The sequence below is a fragment of the Vigna umbellata genome, chromosome 1 (assembly GCF_029865625.1).
Source record: "Vigna umbellata cultivar VRB3 chromosome 1, Vumbellata_1.0, whole genome shotgun sequence".
NCBI lineage: Eukaryota > Viridiplantae > Streptophyta > Magnoliopsida > Fabales > Fabaceae > Vigna > Vigna umbellata.
Genome location: NC_142165.1, coordinates 53,023,994 through 53,044,530, shown reverse-complemented (window position 1 = coordinate 53,044,530; position 20,537 = coordinate 53,023,994). Strand labels below are relative to the sequence as shown.

Genomic DNA, 20,537 nt, shown 5'->3' with positions numbered 1-20,537 from the left:
AGTTGTATACTGTAATTTTTATAATACAAAAGTGGAATAATTTAATTTAGCAACTTTTTAACAGGACTGGTTCTATGATTGAACTTTGCATCACTGCACTTATTTTTATTGTCTAAATCTAACAGTATGGTCCAGATTTTGTTAAACAAATAACATACACTGAAAATACATAATTTGTTTTATAATTTTTAAAGATAGCAAACAAATTGAATTCAATACAATGTAAAATTTATATTTTTAAAGATTAAAAAAATATACAAAATAAGAAAATCATTTTTGTCTTGTATTTGAATAAGGGATTTTAAGAATTCCAAAAAATTAAAATGCATTTGAATTACGACTAACCAAATTCTCTTCATTTTCTAAATATTTTATTTAGATAGAGTAAGTAAAATATCTTACATCACATTTTTTTTTGTTTGAAAAAGTAATTGAATTTCTTAGACTTCAAATTAAAAATATGTATTTTAAAGTTAAATTTTATAAAAAATATTAGTTAAATTTAAATATTAAATAATATTTAACAATTTAGCTTTTTTGATGTGTATAAATATACAAAGAGTAGAGTTGTTAATTTGGTCTAACGCACAAGGTTAAACCTTGATCCACATAAAAAAATCCTAAAGTCAAAATATTCACATTATGCCTAGTGTGAAGGGAAGCAACTTAGCTGTGTTGAGAGTATGCATGGACGAGTTGTCCCTGCTTGCTCTCGTGCTACCTTCATGGACGATCATCAACTTGGCCTGGTCGGGGTAAGATGGGTTGGTGCAAGGGGCATCAATTTCTAGGCATTCTACTCTTGTCGTATAATTGTATTCTCAGCCTAAGAGTCATCAACTCCTCCTTGTACATGCATTGCATTTCCTCCATTTGCCTCTTCATGTTCCTAAGCATCTCAAGCTTATTAGCTTGGTTTTTTTTATTTCTTTGTTGTTACGTTGCTCGTCATGTTTCTCGTGATCACCATAGGGTTTAGTTGTTGATTACTCTTTCTTATGGTGGATGTCAAAATATTTCAGGTATAGGGTCAAGGTCAATGATCCAAGTTGTATGACGTCATTCAAAGTTTGAATGCGATCCAAAAGTCAAAGTGTATCAAATCATTCAAAGGGTACTTGTTACGATACTAAAGTCAATTCAACGTTGATAGTTAGCAATTAAGTTAATGGTAAATGCAAGAAACCAACCTATTTACTTGAAACCTCTATTTATAAATTTTGGGATGAACATTTGATTAATGTTGGTCTAATTACGTCCCAGTTACGTGCAATCATACTTTATTCTTAAGTTTATGACCATTAAGGTTAATGTTTTCTAATTCATAACTAATTGATTTATTTGATGACTGATCAAATTCATTAGTAACTTGCTAGATTATCTAAGCTATGGTTGACGGTCTGGCTAAAATTGAGTCTTGCTATTAATTGATAATTGAAGGGCTTTAAATAGCCGTAACACTTACAATATTACAGGGAATAAAAATAAAATATCTACTATCTTAAAAGTAAAATCTGCTTAATCTATCATAAAATAATATTGTACCTAGATAAACCGAAAATCATAACTACATATCCCTATTTTATCTCTATCAAATCAAATTAAATATTACTAGACCCAAAAACTAATAAAATAATATTTAAACAAAATTATTAATAAAACCCTAAAATTTAAGTTTATCCCAATAAACTCCCCCATAAACTTAAATTCTTCCTTCCTTCATTCGGCTTTCCATGTGCATCATCCCACACCGTGTTTGTTTCTTTCAATCAGATTTGACTTCTTCTTTTTTCTTATGGCCCTCCTGTCTTTTACCTTGGTTGACCTCTTTAATGCTTTGACTGACTTTGTTATGTTCGACTTCTCAATAACCTTGACCAACTCGTTTCTGACCTTAGGCGATTTCTGAACAATCTTGGTCGACACCTTCATCGGATTATTCTCAACATCTTCATCTTCCTCTTCGTTTGGTTCAAGAACATTAGATGCTTTCTCTTCTTTTTCAAGAGTCACCTTCTTCAGCTCCTCAAGCTCAATCCTCTGTTTATTCATAATTTCATTAGTTTCATCTAGAAGCCTCCCTATCTGTTGAATCTCTTCATCTTTTTGTTTGAGTTCTTTCACCAGGTTTTCCTTCTCCACAATTGTTGCATCCTTTACCGAGATCATTTCATCCATTGTTAGGATTGGGCTCTCCATGTCCACTGCATCCGAGCTCTTTGCCATCAACAAAATTCCATTATTTTCTTCATCTTCTTCTTTCGTAAGAAGGTTTCTCTCACTTTTCTTCTCAGCTCGACAAAATTTAGTAATGTGACCGAGCTTACCACAATTGTAGCACTTCATTGATCTACATTCATTTGCATATTGTCCATACTTGCCACACTTAAAACACTCAACTCTTGACCGATCACCTCGGCCTTTTCCTTGTCCTTGGTCACGCCAATTTTGCTGACCGATTTGCTCTTCATTACCATTCTCAAAATTACCTCGGCCACGTCCACCTCGTCCTCGGCCTCCTCACCCTCTGCCGCCAGGACCTCGGCTTTGAGTAATCCGAGTTTTATTCGAGGCAAATTGTACCTGTAGTGCTTGGTCGTCAAGTTCAACCTGATCAACCCAACTCCTTCTCCTTTGTTCGTGGGCTTCTAATGACCCAACAAGTTCATCCACTGTGAGAACCGACAAGCCTTTCGATTCTTCGATGGCGCACACGATACTTTCGAAATCTTTTGTAAGAGATCTCAAAATTTTTCCCACAACCCGACTAGATGGCATTTGTTCTCCATTCCTACCGAGTTGGTTGGCCACCTTCTCCACCCGAGTTATGTACTCGGTTATATGCTCTTTGGGCTCCATCTTCAACTGTTCGAACTCTCCTCTAAGAGCTTGTATTCGGACTTGTTTAACGCGATTGTCACCTTTATACGCAACCTCCAATATCTCCCAAACTTCCTTTGCTGATTTAGCATTCACTATTTTTTTGAATCCCGACTCATCTATTGCATTGTAGAGGAAATACAATGTTGACCCATCTCTTGCACGTGATTTCTTTAACGTGGTTATCTATGCCACCGTCTGATGTTCGTCTTCATCAGGTTCACCGTACCCGTCTTCCACCATATCCCAAATGTCTTCGGATCTCAATAACACCTTCATTTGTAGGCACTAATTATCATAATTGATTTTTCTCGTCAATTGTGACACACTCATACTATTGACAACCTTTACCACATCTCTCACAAAAAAATCAAACACTCACTTTTTCTCTCACAGTGTTTGACTCTCTCCTCTCTTTCTTTTTCTCTCTCTCGGTACTCAGAGCATAAAGCTCTGATACCACTATAAAGGAAAATCTCACGTTACACACACTCAGATATTTTTCTAAAATCGAGTCTTGCTATTAATATATAATTGAAGGACTTTAAATAGTCGTAGCACTTATAATATTACAGAGAATAAAAATAAAATATCAACTATCTTAAAAATAAAATATGTTTAATCTATCATTGTACCTAGATAAACCAAAAATCATAACTATGTATCCCTATTTTATCTCTATCAAATCAAATTAAACATTATTAAATTAAAAAAATTAATAAAATAATATTTAAACCAAATTATTAATAAAACTCTAAAATTTAATTTATCCCAACATGTGTTATCAAACACAATATTTATACTTTAATCATACGCATACTCGATAGAAACTACTCATTACCTGTCAAAATTGCAAGTAAATCTCCTAATCTGTTACAGTTTTAACAAATACAGGCATACATGAGTGATAATTGGTCCACAAAAAATACCTTTATTTTTGTGAATTACATGTCTTGCTTTTGATGTAAAAAAAGGTAAAACCTTATGAGCTGGCCTAGCAAGCCGAAAATGGTTCCCTCTAGGACTATTTTTGTGTACAACTACCTGCACAAAGAAACCAATTGTGAAACACTGCAACAATGATAGAGAACCCTATCTACTAAAAGCTGAAAATTCAATAAGCTGTTGCACAATTGTATCATCCACATTCACATAATATTGCCTGAGGAATAAAAAATTATCCAACTTAGTTCACAATTCATTCTGGAACATTCCAACAATGACTACACGACACAGTAAATATGAAATCGAAAATACAACTTGAAGGATTACAAAATAAACCAACAAAAACCTGAATCCCAAAAAGTTACCTGATTAATGACAAACCTTTTACCTCAACCAAAATCCAAGCACCAAATGTAGAGCTTCCTGGAGATATATGATGCCAGACACCTCCGCTGCATGAAAGCCAAACTGTACTACAAAAAAGAAAAACTAAACTAAACACCATCAAATAGGAAGAAGAAAAAGAAGAGCAACGAAGAAGCAACTAAAAAGTCAAGAACTTCAATAAATAGAAAAAAATGCATTCATCAAATCAAACAATAAATTGTAAAATATACCTTCTATTTGCTATTTTAATTTAACCCAAACATCATCTCCCTGGGGTTTCAAATAGCTAGAGAAGAAATGAAAATATTTCTTCCAGAGGTTTAAGATACCGGAGAAATTAAAAACATTTCTTGGAGAGACAAGGTTGTTTTCTAAAGAAATATATTTTGATATAAATTTTTTAACATTTTAACACAATATACATATTCATTTTTCACTTATTCACTATTTATTTGTCGTTATGTTGTCCTATTCGAACCCAATGAAAAAATAATATATATATATATTTTGTCAAAATATTATAAAAGAATATGTATTAACATATCACTGCCCTCTCTACAAAGTTAGACATTTGAAAGCAGAACGGGAAAAAACAGTGGAAAAGTTGAAAATACCTAAAACCCAAGACATGATGCGACGTAACTGTAAAAGGGTAAGGACAGAGTTCGGATTTCACAAACGAAGAAATGGCATGACTAAAAAACTTAATTGTCGACACATGTCAGACATGTTTGACAATAGAAGAGGGACAATAAAGGAACACAAAAAATAAAACACGAAAATTAAAAGACCAAATAACCAATGGAACTGGTGTAAGTAATTTAGATACAGGTATGTGGATCAATTTACTACAAGTTTGTTTATATTATACAATTTAGAATATCTCTAGATTATACAATCCAATATGAACTCCAACAAAACACCTACAATATTGGAAACTAAAAATCAAAACTTAAACAGCTACTCACATTCATATGTAATATGTAAGGATCTTTACTCCAACTCAAATAGTGTATCAAAATCTACCTCTAAACACCTTCACCTTCAAAAACCAACAGAAGGGTAATTTGGGTATTTTGAATTTTATGACGGTGAAGATAGAAGTTATGGAGGTGAAAAAAAACCCTCCTCTTCTCTTCTGAACATATCTAATAGCGTGCATCATAATTTCTATGTTAGTTTTGTTTTTCTGCATAACTATAACTATAGCTCTCTGATATGCTCTTCAATAACAATAAAAAGAACAAATGTATCCTTTGGGTTAGGGAGGAGGGGCCACTTCCTTTTACATTACGAAAACACATTTTTCCTAAGATGCTATTTAATCTTCTGATTTTTGGCATGACAAAACTTTATAATTTTTCTGTTAATCATATGGGAAAAAGTTAAAAGAAAAAAGATAACTTTGTGCGTTTGGTGTAACGGTTGGCAAACTTTTTATTTATTTACTTATAATCCTTTCAAGTAAAGTCACAATGATATTTTCACCCAAAAATAATGTTCCCCGACAAAGAAGAACCTCCAATATATGCAATTAACTCTTTAACACAACACAATTTGCAACTGTCATAATCCAACACTTCAGCTAAACGTGAATATTGCCCGTAATTGAATTTAGAACAAGTCAAAGTCTATAAAAAAGTAACAACATGTAACATTCAGTACTACAATGTTGTTAATTCCATATTTATTAGTTCAAATAATTTATTCAAGTTTGAATATTGAACCAAATAGCGTTCCGAGGCTTCCATTAACACTTTCCAAGATCAGCTTACATAGTGATTTAGCATTGGTTGGCACAAACAACATGAGAAATAGAGCCAAAACTTCCAACCACCACCACAACTAAACCAAGATCGTAGATTTCCATTCATTCACGGAACTCCAGTTTTAGGAACTTGCACTTTCACTGTGTCACTATTTTATAACTTGAAAGTACTAAAAACGGAAGAATAAACAAAGGGGGGATGATGGGGGATCATTTTGTTCCCTTATCTAGAAGAGTTATCGGGCATCATGATTAATAACAATTGGCACTTGCCACGTGCAAATTCTTCATCGACAACTATGAAGTAGCTATAGCCAAAAGACAGTGCATGCTACAAGACAAAGCAATACAGATGGAAACTTCATCTATCACTATCTTCTTTATATAAATGCCGGATAGAGAAAAGAAAGGCTTACACTACTACTCACATGCTTGCCAAAGATTGACGTCTTCGCCATGTGGTACCACACACTTCACAAATGCACACACTTATGTTTTTGGAACTTTGCCAAACAAAAACTGAGGTAGGTTGGTAGGTATGTGAATGAGAAATTAAGAATAACAGTATGTAACTAGTAATTAATTACATTCTTCCTTTTCTTCCATATAATATATAATTCTTTACTTCTTTGGTACAATCTGCCATAGCCATTGGCCTAACAGCAGTGGCAGAGTATCCTCAAGGAAATCTACAACAACGCTTTTATTGTATCACTTATCACTACACCTGGTTACAATCTCAACATAAAGCTGTGCTATTCTTTTTTAAGGTAAGGCCAATGAAATAAAACAGAAAGCATACCAATAAGGTGAACACAAATTAGCAAAACTTGTAAGGCACTTATGTAAATATACAGTTAGAAAAAGGGTGAAGGAAAAAAAATGAATTACATTCACGAGTGCCAGATTCCATTCAACATACTTCGGAACCGGTTTGTGGATAGCTTCTTGACAAGTTTCTTGGCTTCAGAAGAAACTTCAGCGAGTTTTTCTATGTTTTTTGCATATTCAGAACTAACAATCTTTTTCCTCCCACTAGTGCAACTCGTTAAGGACATTAATATAGAGATTAAGAACTTTTTATTACCGGAATTCCCCTCCTCTGGATCAAGCAACTGCAGAAGAAGGGCAATATTATGGTCATCCTGCACGAATCGCTTTCTATTTCTAGGCACCGTAACCATGCCAGAGAGTGCCTCGGCTGCCATTTCTCGAGCCTCAAAGGACTTTGCATTAAGAAACTTAACAAACTCTGGCATAAACCCTGCGTCCCCCATTGCTTTCTTGGCCTCCTCAGATGTTCCAGACAACCTAAACGCCACTTTCAATGCCAACTCCTGAATCGAAACCTCCCCATTTCGAATGTAATATGTCAGTTGATCCACAAAGCCATAACTCATCAACACACCCACAGAACTAGGTGAACAGAAACACAAATCCTCAACAGCCCTCATTGCTACCTCCCTTGTTTTACATGAATAAGACCACTTAGGATGCAAAACACGCAACAAAGCACGAATCCCTCCCTCTCTCATCACCATCTGCCTAACCAACTCATCCCCAGAGGCAATACTCAAAATGAACCCAATCGAATTCACCTGAATCGCTTCCTCCTTCGATCTCACGAGCTTAATGAAAGTTGACACAGCACCCTCATCAACCATAAACCTCTTAATCTCCTCAACGCCAACGAGATTCCTCAACACCCCACAAGCAGGTGCCACCAAATCACCTCCACAATCACCACCACCACAAATCTTCAACAGCACACTGACCCCCCCATGAGCCGAAACACACCAAGCATTGTCCGAATTTTCAGTCAACTTCACCAAACACCTCGCCGCCGCAACCTTCCCCGAATCACTCCCACAATCCAGAACCTTAACCAAAGGAGCAATCACCCCCGCCCCAACCAAAACCCCTTTGTAAGAATCAAATCCAGCAACCACAGAAACCACCTTAGCACTCTCCTCCTGGATTTCCGCCTCATTAGAACCCAAAAACCCCACCAACAAATGAACCACGTCACCCATGCCAACAACCACCTTCACATACTTTTCATCCTCCAGCACAACTTCTAGGAGGTTCCGCAACGCCTGTCGTTTCATCCCCAAATCTCCAATCTTCATCCTCGTCGTTAAGTCCCTCACGTAGAACCTCATGTCCTCTTTCGAACCGCCAAGAGTCGGCTTTGACACAACCAGCGCAAACCCATTTGTTAAAATCCCCCTTTTGTATATCTCAGAGAGCTTCCTCGCGTGCGCATCGAGCTTCGCGAACGCCACGTCCAAATCGCTCTGCATCAGAAGCTTCCCACTGTAGGAAACATCCACGCAGCGCCGACACAGATCGTGGCATTCCGTCGCGGTGGCCGCCACCGCCCCCACCAGCCGTGAAAGCGACGGGCTCTCCCCGGGGTCGCAGTTCTCGGCGGCAACTAAACCTCCGTGAAGCTCCTCCAGCTTGTTACGAATGAGCTGCCATTTCCCCGCGAAGACACGAATCGAGTGCGAGAGAGAGAGCACGGCAAGGATGAGCTCCACCGCTCGCCGCAGACCCGAAGCTCCGACGAATTCTTCTCCATCACCCATCTTTGTTAATCCTCAGTGGCTATTGAGAAACCCCATTTCCCGGAGGAATATTCCGGCGAAATACGTTACAAGTTCGGACTCCAAGTAACCAACGATCTTGTGATATCAGACCAAAGAGAAAGAAAGAAAGAAAGAGAATTTCACTGTGACACTGTTGCTGCAAATGTATGCTTATCCTTGGATTGCAGTTGAGTTGATACAGAACTGGTCCAATTGGACTGTAGTATGTGAAATGACGGAAATACCCTTGGGGTTGAGTGTGGTTTATGTAGTGTTAATGTGCAATTGTGACATTGCAGTTGGCACAGTGTTGGGAAGTTATAAGTGTGTTGAAGGGAGACAAAGGAGGCCCAGAGAAGTTGGATCTAGGAATGGCTATTTAGACGGAATCATGTAGGTGGTAGTTCGTGTTTCTGAACATAGTTTTGTCCGTATCTGTACATTCACAAAATTATAATACTTCAACATAGGACAAACAAAAGGTGAGGTAGAAGCAAGACATGAATTACAGAACTTAGTTATTATGGTTAACTGTTACTTTGTGTTAGCATATCCATAACCCATCCTTTGCTGCAGCTACTCTCATCATCTTCTCTTACTTTCTGTAATTAAAACTTTAACATAATTAATGCACTCTATTATGTTATGATGGCATTCAAACTCAAACTTCTGGAGTTTGTATGAACTTAAGCCTTTTGGTTTTGATCTCTATTTTAAACCTGTTCCAGTGGTAGAGGTGGAGGGATCATGAACTAGGTTCTTTGTACTAATAAAATAAAGTGTTGAATAGTATAGGAAATTACAAATCAGCAATAATGAACCAAAGTCTTAATGGTATATTCATGCTCATAAGCTTCGTTAACCATTATTATAAAGTAGGTCTCATCTTTTTCAATTGGTGGACCCGGTACAATAACCATGATGCAATTTCAACTTTGGGTGCACTACTAATTAAACACAACGTCAACAATATAAATTAATCAACCAACTTTTCAGTTCGGCTTACGAGTCCAATTAATAAGATTTTGGAGGGGGGCCCTGGCATTATCTTGCAATTATTATACCCAGGATAGTCAGTTTCTAACAATTTCAAAACTACTTAAAGATAACATAATAATTTTGAAAAATGCAGAAGACATTCAATTTTAATTCAAACATGATTCATAACTAAATTCTGCTCCTTCCGACCTCAAAAGGTATATTCCTCTGATTTATTATTACCCTTTTAAATGTATTATATGACTTTTTATCGGCCAGTGTTCATTTCTATTGAAAACCGCAGAATTTCTTACAATTTAGACCATGCGTCAGCTAAAAAATATGGATAGACTTTTAGTATACAAGGACAAAGTTTACTATTTTTCTGTCTAACTTCAGATACTGGAATTTCTTTTACTGCGTTTTCCCAGAAGATTGATGAGTGAGTATAAAGGATAGTGTTTGTATTTCATGTTGCAGAATTGGTAGCAACTGGGCGAAGAAAATAAGCAATGAGAGAGGTATAGGAATGTTGTTTGAGGTGTAGTTGATAGTAAATAAGAGAGGAAAAGCGAGTGAATTAGTAGTGAAAGAGTAGATGAAAGTGCAGATGAAAGTGCAGATGGACCACCGTTTATTTAGGACAGAGCTTTAATTACGTGAAGAAAATAAAAGGTGATAGCTTTGAATGTCCTTGGAATGGAAATGACAAGGCCACACATGACACACCCCACCATGTGAAACCCTTTGGTGGATGCCTTGAGCAAGCAGTGACCTTTAGAATAGTAAGTGGGGGAGTGAATCAAATAACTAATTGAGAAAAAAGTTGCTTTCTTTTCCAACACTTTTGGCTTGTGAACTCATACAAGAGAAGAGTCCAACAAAAGCCAATGAGGGGAACCACTACCATACATGCAACTCCACATTGCAATCAAATCCTTCCCACTCCATCACCTCTAAATCAAATGGTGCTCGTATATCTCAAAAAATGTGCACAGTTTCGAGACACAAAAGAGGGTTCACGAGAAACCATGATCAGTAAAAGGTCCCAATGGTAATAACCACTACACAACTCAGGCTCAAAGCAAAAGAGTAAAGCTGTCCCTTGTCATGACAATCCAGACTAAAAGCATTAAAATATTGACTTTCACTACGTAGAATATGAACTTTCGCAGAATTTATGGGTGTGTGTTGGAAAAGACAAGAAGGGTAAAGATGATCAAGGTGAATTTTTAAATCCTAGTACAAGACAAATAAGATATTAGCACTAAAACAAGATAGAATGATCCATCAGACAATTGGTGTCTAATTTTTTACAAACACTGTTAGATTAAAGGTCAAAATAGCATTATTCTGCTGGTCACGGATTTTTATCTTCTGGAATGTGACCCCGCATAATAATCCAAAACAGTTCACCTTGGCTGTTTTACAAAGCTAAGTAATTAATTTTAGGACCAACATGAACAATGCATTGGAAACTATGTGTTCATTACTTTATATATTGCTTCATATTGTTTATAATTGCAATATGTAATCTGCAATCAGCACATGCCTCAATTCAGGGGTCAGCATCCCTTATCATGCATGTATGTCACTCCATTAATGGAAGCATGTGGCATATTTTTCTAAAAATGTTGTTGTTTTGTTGATTTCTGCACTCCTACTTAAGTTACTTTTAATGAAACTAAATGGATCTAGATTCTAATTCAGTTTTAGCTTCCCACATCCACTTTTAAGTTGTAATCATGATCACTTTCATAAGTTTTGTCTCAAAATTACTGTGGAGTGAAAAGGGGTTCTTCATTTGAATCAAAAAGCACAGTACCATTCTTTTTTTTTTCCGGCCCTTATAGCCATGTTAGGTGTAAAATGCCATGGTGGTGCCTTTGAGTAGGGAAGAAGGGAAATTCTAGACAGTAGAAAATTCTGAAAATGTCTTAGCTTTCAAGAGAAAAGTAAACATAAAAAAAAAATTAATGTCGAGTCCTAACCAATATAACAAATTGGGAAACAGCAATGCTACAGAAGATTGCTTGCTGTGGCTACTATAAATTCTTTACAATACGAACAATATGTCAATAATCATTCCACGTATCATGGAACATGGATTATACAAAACTACGTTAATTATTATCATGATGAATCTGTTTTAGGGTTCAAGCAATCGAATTTGGTTTGAAGAAAACGCCAATGATTTGTAAAACAATAAAAATTCCTTTTCTTAAGGGTGTTGCTCAAAGCTTTATAATTTGAGCAGAATTCCGTGTTTCTTTTGTAATATGATAGCGTAAGTATGTTGTCTCTTCGGCATTACAGTTTCTGTATCCCATCACTTTCGATCAATGAATATTTTGGGGATAGGAGAACAATTATGAAAAAACAGCGTACAAGGTTGTTGACAGCAACATTCTTTAAATCCATTAACGGAAAATTTTTCAAAACTCTCTCAGAAACATTAAACAGAGACAATAACAACCTCATCATCATTTCCTACTTTAGTTTTGCTTACACAAAGTCTACAGTTAGAAGTAACAAGCTTTAATATATAGTAGATACTGACGCATATTATGTGCGTTGATCCCCAGATGAATCAACATACATTTTCATAATTTACTCCACAAAGTTTGCGACTTCTTCCAATTTCATTGCACAAAGCGTTACAGAGATAAAATTTGACTCAACTATAGTTTAAGAATTTTGCTCAACACTTCTGATGTGTACATGGCTAATGGCTAATAGTAATAGATTATAGTTTTTAGGTAAAATTGAGACGATTTGATTTGTTTGTATGAAGATGCACCAATTTAAAATAGTATAATTTACAGTTTCTATATTCATTCACTTTCACATGTACCAAATATTATTTTAGCATAAAAGGAAACGTCTATTGTTGTCCACTTTAACCCCCACATTATCAAAATATAATGCATTTCCATATTTTAATAACTCTACTTTTTCACTTGGTAATTACTCTATTAGGGGTGTCGGTGTGTTTTGGATTGGCCAGGTGGTTAAATATCTTAATCTGTCTTGTCAGAGAATAGACAAAAAGCTTTTAATTTTTTTAATTTTATTTTTTAAAAGTAATTTAATTTTATATATATTTGTTAATTTATTTAACTGATTAATTAATATTTTTAATTAAGTAAATTAAAATAATTATTACTTATCTTAAATTATTGTATTATATTTAATGATTAAAAGGTAATTTGTAAGTGGTAATAATGTTATAATGTTATTACATATATTTATCGTTCAAATTATATGATAAAAATAATATCTTTTACTTTAATTTTTAAAAGAAAATGAAGTTAGTAGGTATATTTTATCTAATAAATAAGATAAAACAAATATGAGCATCAAGTTTGACGAATTTATCATAACACATAATTTTTTTAACTTCATATTCCTTTTTTTATTGGGTGTGTTTGTTTCTAAGTGTATACTATTTACACAATTGAAAATAGTAAATGTGTGATGTTTTTTTCTACTAATTTGAAATGATGTAAGGTGCGATAATGAAAAAACAGATGATGATTTTAGATTTCTCGAACATAAACATCAAGAAAGTCAATTATACAATCATTGTTTGACATTTTTAGCCTTATTTTCACTCTACTTGTGATATAAGAGAGAAATAAATGTTAGCTTTCATGCATACATCATGTTTGGTTAGTTATCTTCATTGAAGTGTGAAGTTGCTTATGCTGAAACAATTGTTGGCTTTGCCTTAGTAGGAACATTTGTTAGTGACAAAGTTTAGAAACATTATTGGAGGCCTTGGTCCCCTAATTTTTTTTTATATGTATGTTTATTAATATATACATAAGTTTTTTTTTTAATTTTAATGTATTTTCCACTTCCAAAATTTTTACACATTTATCTTGGCATCTCCAAAATATTGTGTGAAGATTTGCCACATATGAGGTAAGATTTTATTTGCTCCCACGCATGCATGATTGGTTGAGACGTGCAAAGGAGACCATGATTGTGTTTGTGTGGAAGATAATAAGGTATGAAGACACGAACAACACATAATTAAGATGAATGAATCAATTTTGGCCTAAACGTAATCAATTCTCTAAATGCAAAAATCTATTCTCTACTAGGTAGAACCAATTCTCTACTGGCTAAAATCAATTTCTTGGTGGACATAATTGATTCTTTACTTGTTTTGAAGTAGAATCAATTATGTGGTTCAATTATGACTTTACAACATTGTTTAGAACACACATGATATTAGTGGAAAACAGACTACATGAAAAGTGTACCTGTCGCACATAGCAAATGATAAATATTTGTTGATAGGGGGAGCTTTACTCCTTATATATCTTTGTTTTTTATGATGAACAAAAGAATGATTTTATGGTTTCTTGCACAACAAATGATTCATTATTGTTAAATGAATCATGCTTAAAACAGATTAATAATCATATTTCTGGTTGAAATAATCGATTCAACTTATGTTTAACAAGGGCAAATTGTTATATAGTAATCGATTATACATGGTATCTAATCGATTAAAACAAAAAGTATGCCATAAAATGTTTCATGAGTGAGATAATCTATTTGGAATAGAAATTGGATAGACAATTTAGCTAAGTGTTTGAATAATCGATTACATAAGTTGTCTAATCGATTAAATTTATTTACTTTATCTATTCCTTTGCATTTATAGTTTGATATGTTATAACAGTCAAATAAATCAATAAATGGCTTATATGATTAAATAATCGATTAGATGTTGAGGACAATCTATTAAAATAGAAGCAAAAACTTAACATATTACATAAAAATCTTAATCCATTATAATGCGCGGGATAAAAAAATCATATATATATATATATATATATATATATATATATATATATATATATATATATATATGCGTCTTGAGACTTGTTTCAAAACAATAAATCATTATCATTTTCAAATAATAACGTTTTCACTAAGTTTTAATTACAGGAGCGTTCAAGAAGTGATCTTGGAGAATCAAGGCTTCATTGGTTGATTACCCATCAAGATTCTTTCAAGAAAGTGTGCTTAAGCTATTTTGATTTGATCTATATTAGAGGAGTGTGAATTGGAGATCCGATTCATCATAAACAATTTGTGATTGTGTACTTGTGCGAGTTTTTGAGAGCTGTGATTGTTCTCGGTTGTGTAAGAGAATGAGGTTATTCATCTCTTGTATTACTATATTGATTTTGAGTGTGGAGAGGAGTGCATTGAGAGGGGTATCTATGTCTTTTTGTAAACTCAATCAATTATAGTGGAATCCCTTCAACTAAGGAGGACTGGATGTAGGTTTGTGATTAGCCGAACTAGTATAGATTGTTTGTGTTGATCTTTCTATACTCTTTATCTCTTGTTGTTGATTCATCACATTTTGTTTATTGATTTCAAGAAAGCCAAAGAACTCAAAGATTTTGAAAATATCATTTTAAAAGGCCTAATCCAATTCACCCCCTATTGGCTTGAGATATAAGGCATTACTTTTCTTACAATATCGTTCTCTTCCAAAGGACTTGTGTAACATTTGACAACTCTTACACTTAATAACTCAATTAAGCCACAAAATTAAAAAAAAAACACAAACGAAACTTTTTTTGTATTTTTATCAAATAGTTGGTGTGCAACAAGAAATTTAACAGATTATTTACAATTATCAATATTAGATTTCATCAACTTCATTCTCATGCATTTATGACGATCTCAATTTCGTATTCAAGTAAAAATCAATTCACCAGTATACTCAAATCCTATCTCTAGTGACTTGGAGTCTATGATAACTCATCAAATTTCAATTTCTTGAATCCTTAAGAAACAATCATGCATTAAGTTCAAGAGTCTTAAGATTATAAATGAGTCATGTTATATCCCTAGATACAAGCTCTATTAGGTATTCAATTTCAATTCTAGGTTTAAGAGATATTTTCAAACACCTTAAGAACCAACAATTAATCCATGAATGATCAAGCCATACATAAAATTAAATACTAACTTTGAAATGGAAAAGCATATGTATTAACATTACAAAATACACAAGATTCAATTTATTACATTTAATCTCAACAAAATAGGGTTAGCTCTCCATGGTGGAGAACTTAGGATTTATATATTGAAGAGATAAGGAAGGAATTGAAACCAAATTGATATGCACACCCTTCCTCAAGATTCTTTGCCTCTACTTCATGCTTCAATCACGTTTCCTTTTCACATTTTCATCTTCAATTTGTGACTCATCTTCCTCTTCAACCCAATAAAGGAAAAATCACCATTGATGAAGATTAAAGCCCAGTAGGAGGGGAAGGGAGAGCTTCCCAACACCCTAAATAGTCTCTAAGGGCCACTTCTAGTCGCTCTAAGTGAAGAATGGAGTATGGGAGGAGAGAATCCCTAAAGATCTCTTGAAAACATGATTAAATACCCACTTTTGCGTGTCAGGACCTAAAAATCAATGCTCTTTGACTTGTAACTCGCTAGGTGAGTAATATTTTCGCCCAGCGACTCAAAGATTTGGGTTGTCATTTTCGCCTAGTGAGCAACCAGCTTGGTCAGCGAGTCAACCTGGTACCTAATTGTGACTGTTTTTTTTTCGTCCGGGGTTCATGGCAATATAACCCTACATGTAATTCTTTTCTTCAAGTTTGCAGCGCTGGATGCGATTCTAGTACCCTTGGAGTGGGTATTTGTTTAAAAATCATTCTTTCTTGTCCAATTATGCTTTCTTAAGTTTTAATTTGTTTTCTTCTATCGAAATTTCTTCCTATTGCCTTATTTTACACATTCAAAATAGAGATTAAAGGTAAACAAACATAAAATAACTAAAATAAAAAAAAAATGTAAAACAAGATAAACTTGAAGATTAAACAAGATAGAAGTTGATTTTATTAATTAATTTGTACAAACACACAATAGATAAAAATAGATGTTATCACATTGATCAAATTTGGGTGAAATTTCATTATTAGAATTGTTGTTTTATTGTATATTATCTAGTGAAGGAATTTTTTGGTTTGGTGGTTACTGGTTTTTTACGTGGATCAGGTTACCTCATTCATAAATAATTAACAAGTAAGTCTCAAATACATATGTTGTGCATATTGGTGTGGTGGTTTGGTTAGTTCATGACTGAGATGTATTTACTTATAATGAGGCATTAAGTCATTTGGGGTTAAGTCAAAATCGATTATAAAGTTTATGCTTTAACAAACTACATTAATAATTTATGTTTTTAGAGAATGTAAATTGTGACACTTAAAAAGTAGTTAAGTATAAGAGGTTAGCATTTATAAATGGTCATTAATTAAAATTAAAATTAAATTTTATTTAAAATAATCACTCTAAATTATTTTAACTTAATTCTACCAATCACATTTTTTCTAAACCTAACTTCATCAATTAAAACTTTTTTATTTTAAATAATAATTCATATTTTATTTTAATATAGTTTAAACTAATTAACCTTTATTTTAAATTAATTTTAACAACAAAAATAAAATTATATTCTTAAAATTTTATAATTAAAATATTTTTTTATATATCATACCCATTGTACTTACACACTTTTATAAAATTTTCTATATTTTTTATTTTGAACTCTTTTATCTCCTAATCAAATAAATTTACTTTCTACTTTCTTTTGTAAGGGCCAAAAAATATATGGCAGTTGGGCCTTATGTTGAAGCAGCCAAACCCATAACACTAAGGACACTAAGACCTTAGGAAGGACTTTTCAGATCTGAGTTCATTATCTCAGCTTCTCATTCTCTCTCTAAAAAGCTTGTTCCTCCATTCCTCTTTGCCTTCTCTCTACCATTCCCTCACGTTTAGTGGTTGCATGTTGGATTAGGTGGTGCCCAAGTGACCGCAGCGTAGAGACCTTTGGGAAGTAGCTCTTCACTGTCCGAATAGATTTTCATTCTTCAGCGGGTAAGTAGCTCTTCACTGTTCTCTGCTGTTTGGGACCTAGGGCAAGTTGCATGTGCCTAGTGTACCCTCCTTTACGTTTTCCTTCGTTCATTCTAGCTTTAAGAGCTGTTCTTGATCACCGCATTTCGGGTTGTAGGGTGTTGTCTAGATTATTCGCGTGTGGGGTACTGGAGCTGCGGGTCTTTGAGCTGAGCAAAGAAGTTTCAAGGTAAGGGGAGCTAGGTTTTCTTAAAGTTTATTATTATGAAATGTGCAAATGTGCTGATCTCTGTGTGACTATGTTGTTTGGGTTGAAATTGTGTTTTTGAGATTTGTTGTATGAACTGTATGCTGGAAATTTGTGACTGTGGATTTGGTTGGGCTGAGGTGATATTTGAGATTGATATGTTTGATGTATGTATTCTGTTGGAGGGGTGATCAAGTGGAAGGTAAGGAAAGTATGCACTGTTTTGAGTAAACTGGTAGTGTTTTGGGGTCACTTGAGAGGAAGTGAGGTAGTGATTTTGGGAAGTAGGGGCTCTGGGCACATTTGGGCTGTTGGGACATCTTAGGCAAGTCATTTGTGACTTGTTAGAATCATAAAACTGGACTAGAACATGTTAGAAGTGGTAAAATCGAAATTGGGTCCTAAAGTTGTGGAAATTGATGTTTCAAAAGACAAAACTTGATCTTAATCACTTTAGAATGGTAGTAGGAATGTTCAAAATCATTTAGATGAGTTTAATGAAGTATAAAACAAGTATTAAGGGTGTTAGAAGTTAGTAAAATTGGTTAGGAATGGTTGTGTTAGGTGTTGTTCATAATTCTGCATAAATTCAGCAAAATTATGCAGTTTCACGACTGATAACCGTTCGGCCATACGCTGTTGAGCGTTCGGTCTTGACGTTCGATCGTAATGGCGTTCGGCCTTGGTGCTCGGTCTTAAGTGGAGTTCAGCCTTAGTGCTCGGTCTTGTTGGAGTTCGGCCTTAGTGCTCGGTCTTGTTGGCGTTCGGCCTTAGTGCTTGGCCTTGTTAGCGTTCGGTCTTGGTGCTCGGTCTTAAGTAGAGTTCGATGTTAGCGCTCAGTCTTAGGTAGCATTCAGTCTTAATAGTGCTCGGTCTCAGTTAGCGTTCGGTCTATGGTAGCGTTCGGTCTTAGTGGATGGTCCCTTAAGTAGCGTACGGTCTTAGTGGGTGGTCTTGGTAGCGTTCGGTCTTAGTGGATGGTCTCTTAAGTAGCGTACGGTCTTAGTGGATGGTCTCTTAAGTGGAGTTCGGTCTCAGGTAGCGTTCGGTCTCTTAGGTAGCGTTTGGTCTCCCTTAATGAGCGGTCCTAAATAGTGTTCGACCACTTCTTCAGTCTTACCATGTATGGACCGTTCGGTCTTGTCCTTTGGGAAGTGAGATATCGTTCGGTCTCCCCCATTCACAGGGTGTTCGGTCTTTCCCTTTAGGTGTTGATGTTTTCTGTTCGGCCTTTATTCCTATTTATTCCAGTATGCTATTTTACTTAATTGTTCCAGTTGATTTAAAGGTTTATGTGTGCATTAGTATGTTGGTGTTAAAGTGGAAAGTATTAGTATTGGACGTAATTCCATGATCCTCAAGGGGATACATGGTGGTTCCCTTTTAATGTGTTTAGAATGATTTGCACGGTAGCTCAGTCTTGGGGGTTTTCCTGACGCTCCAATGGTCTTTCATTCTCAAGTAGAGAGGATTGATCCATGTGGTGAGGAGTAGCAGGAGGTCCTAGTCTTGGGTGCTTCCATTATGGCCCAAGGTGAGTGATAACGGACTAACCTCGTGAGTGTGGTAGGGTGAAACCCATTAGCAATGGCTTTGCAAAGCAGTAGAAGCCACCACGAGTGCATAACCCGTCATAGCTCGACAATCATTCTATGTCCGGACGAGTCAAGTTTAAGCGCAACAAGTCATGTTTGTATAGTATAGTATATCCGTCTTTACTTGCATGTTGCCTATGACTATTATAACATGATTTTTATATCTAGCTCACCCTTGCTTGTGTGTTTGTGTTTGCTTGGGTATGCTTTCTTTTGCAATGATCATCCACTTGGATGTGAATAGAGGTGGATAAGGTGCCTCTAGAGCAGGTTTTGGGGGAAAACGATGTTGTTGCTTAGTCTCCTTAGAATTCTCTTAGTATTTCTTGTATTTTGAATTACTATTTAGTACTTGAGGATTTCCCAATGATTCCTATCCTTTTGAAATACTCTATTTGCGTTTAAGTTTTAAATTATGTTCATTCTGGAATGACTGTAAGCTTAACTACTTTATTTACAATCTACTCTAAATATTCTCTTTTATTTAAACGTGAACTTATGTTATATGCTTCTATATAATCTCTGGGATATTACATCTTTTCTCTTAAATTTATTCCTTTGTTTTACTCTCTCAAATCCATTATCATATCCAAACAAATATTCTTTTCTCGTAAATTTGTTCCTTTTTACTCCCTCAAATCTATCATCATATCCAAACAGAGTATAGATTGGGTTCAAATTTTGAACTTTTTATACATGCATTTAAATTTTAAGCATGTCAAATAACCATAGCCAGTTGATGTCACAGTTAATTACTTTTGATATGACATATAAATAAGTGTTATTAATTCTTTTTATATGTCAGATAAAATGATACACGTGTAATGAGTGAAAACTATATAATAATTTACGATGAACAACACATATTGGTGGTATTTAAATAATTTATATCACTGTCATTTTAGCTAAAAGAACAAATAGAAAGAACCCTTTTTCTATTATTTTTCTTTGTTGATTTACTTGGGCTATTTTGGCATATGCGTGAAGCAAGCATGATGTCCAACCACTAAAAGTTGAGAAATAGTGAGTCGATTGGAAGAACAGCAAGTGGAGTAATGTGATTGAGACCCCTATTCACTTTTACTATCTTCACCAATTACTTTGCTTTGATGAGCATGACTGCAAGAAAACGATGGTCCTATGCATAACCCTATAAGGTCAATATACTTAATTATTAGCTATATCTTACCTCAACTTTGCACACCATCTCATGATTCACAAAACTGGAAACC

General features: G+C 34.6%; 1 protein-coding gene and 1 pseudogene across 1 annotated transcript; both read right to left on the bottom strand.

The window, feature by feature from the left end:
* Positions 1 to 1,740: 1,740 nt before the first annotated feature.
* Positions 1,741 to 6,438, bottom strand: LOC148205728 (uncharacterized; annotated as a pseudogene).
* A 352-nt stretch (positions 6,439 to 6,790) lies between these two features.
* Positions 6,791 to 8,976, bottom strand: LOC124832854 (uncharacterized). The gene has a single exon (XM_047307172.2). The coding sequence runs from the start codon at positions 8,569 to 8,571 to the stop codon at positions 6,874 to 6,876; it is 1,698 nt and encodes a 565-aa protein (XP_047163128.1). The 5' UTR covers positions 8,572 to 8,976; the 3' UTR covers positions 6,791 to 6,873.
* Positions 8,977 to 20,537: the final 11,561 nt, after the last annotated feature.

What these genes read in the sequence shown, in the direction of transcription:
- LOC124832854 (XM_047307172.2), bottom strand. Translation starts at nt 8,571, where the DNA reads ATGGGTGATGGAGAAGAATTCGTCGGAGCTTCGGGTCTGCGGCGAGCG.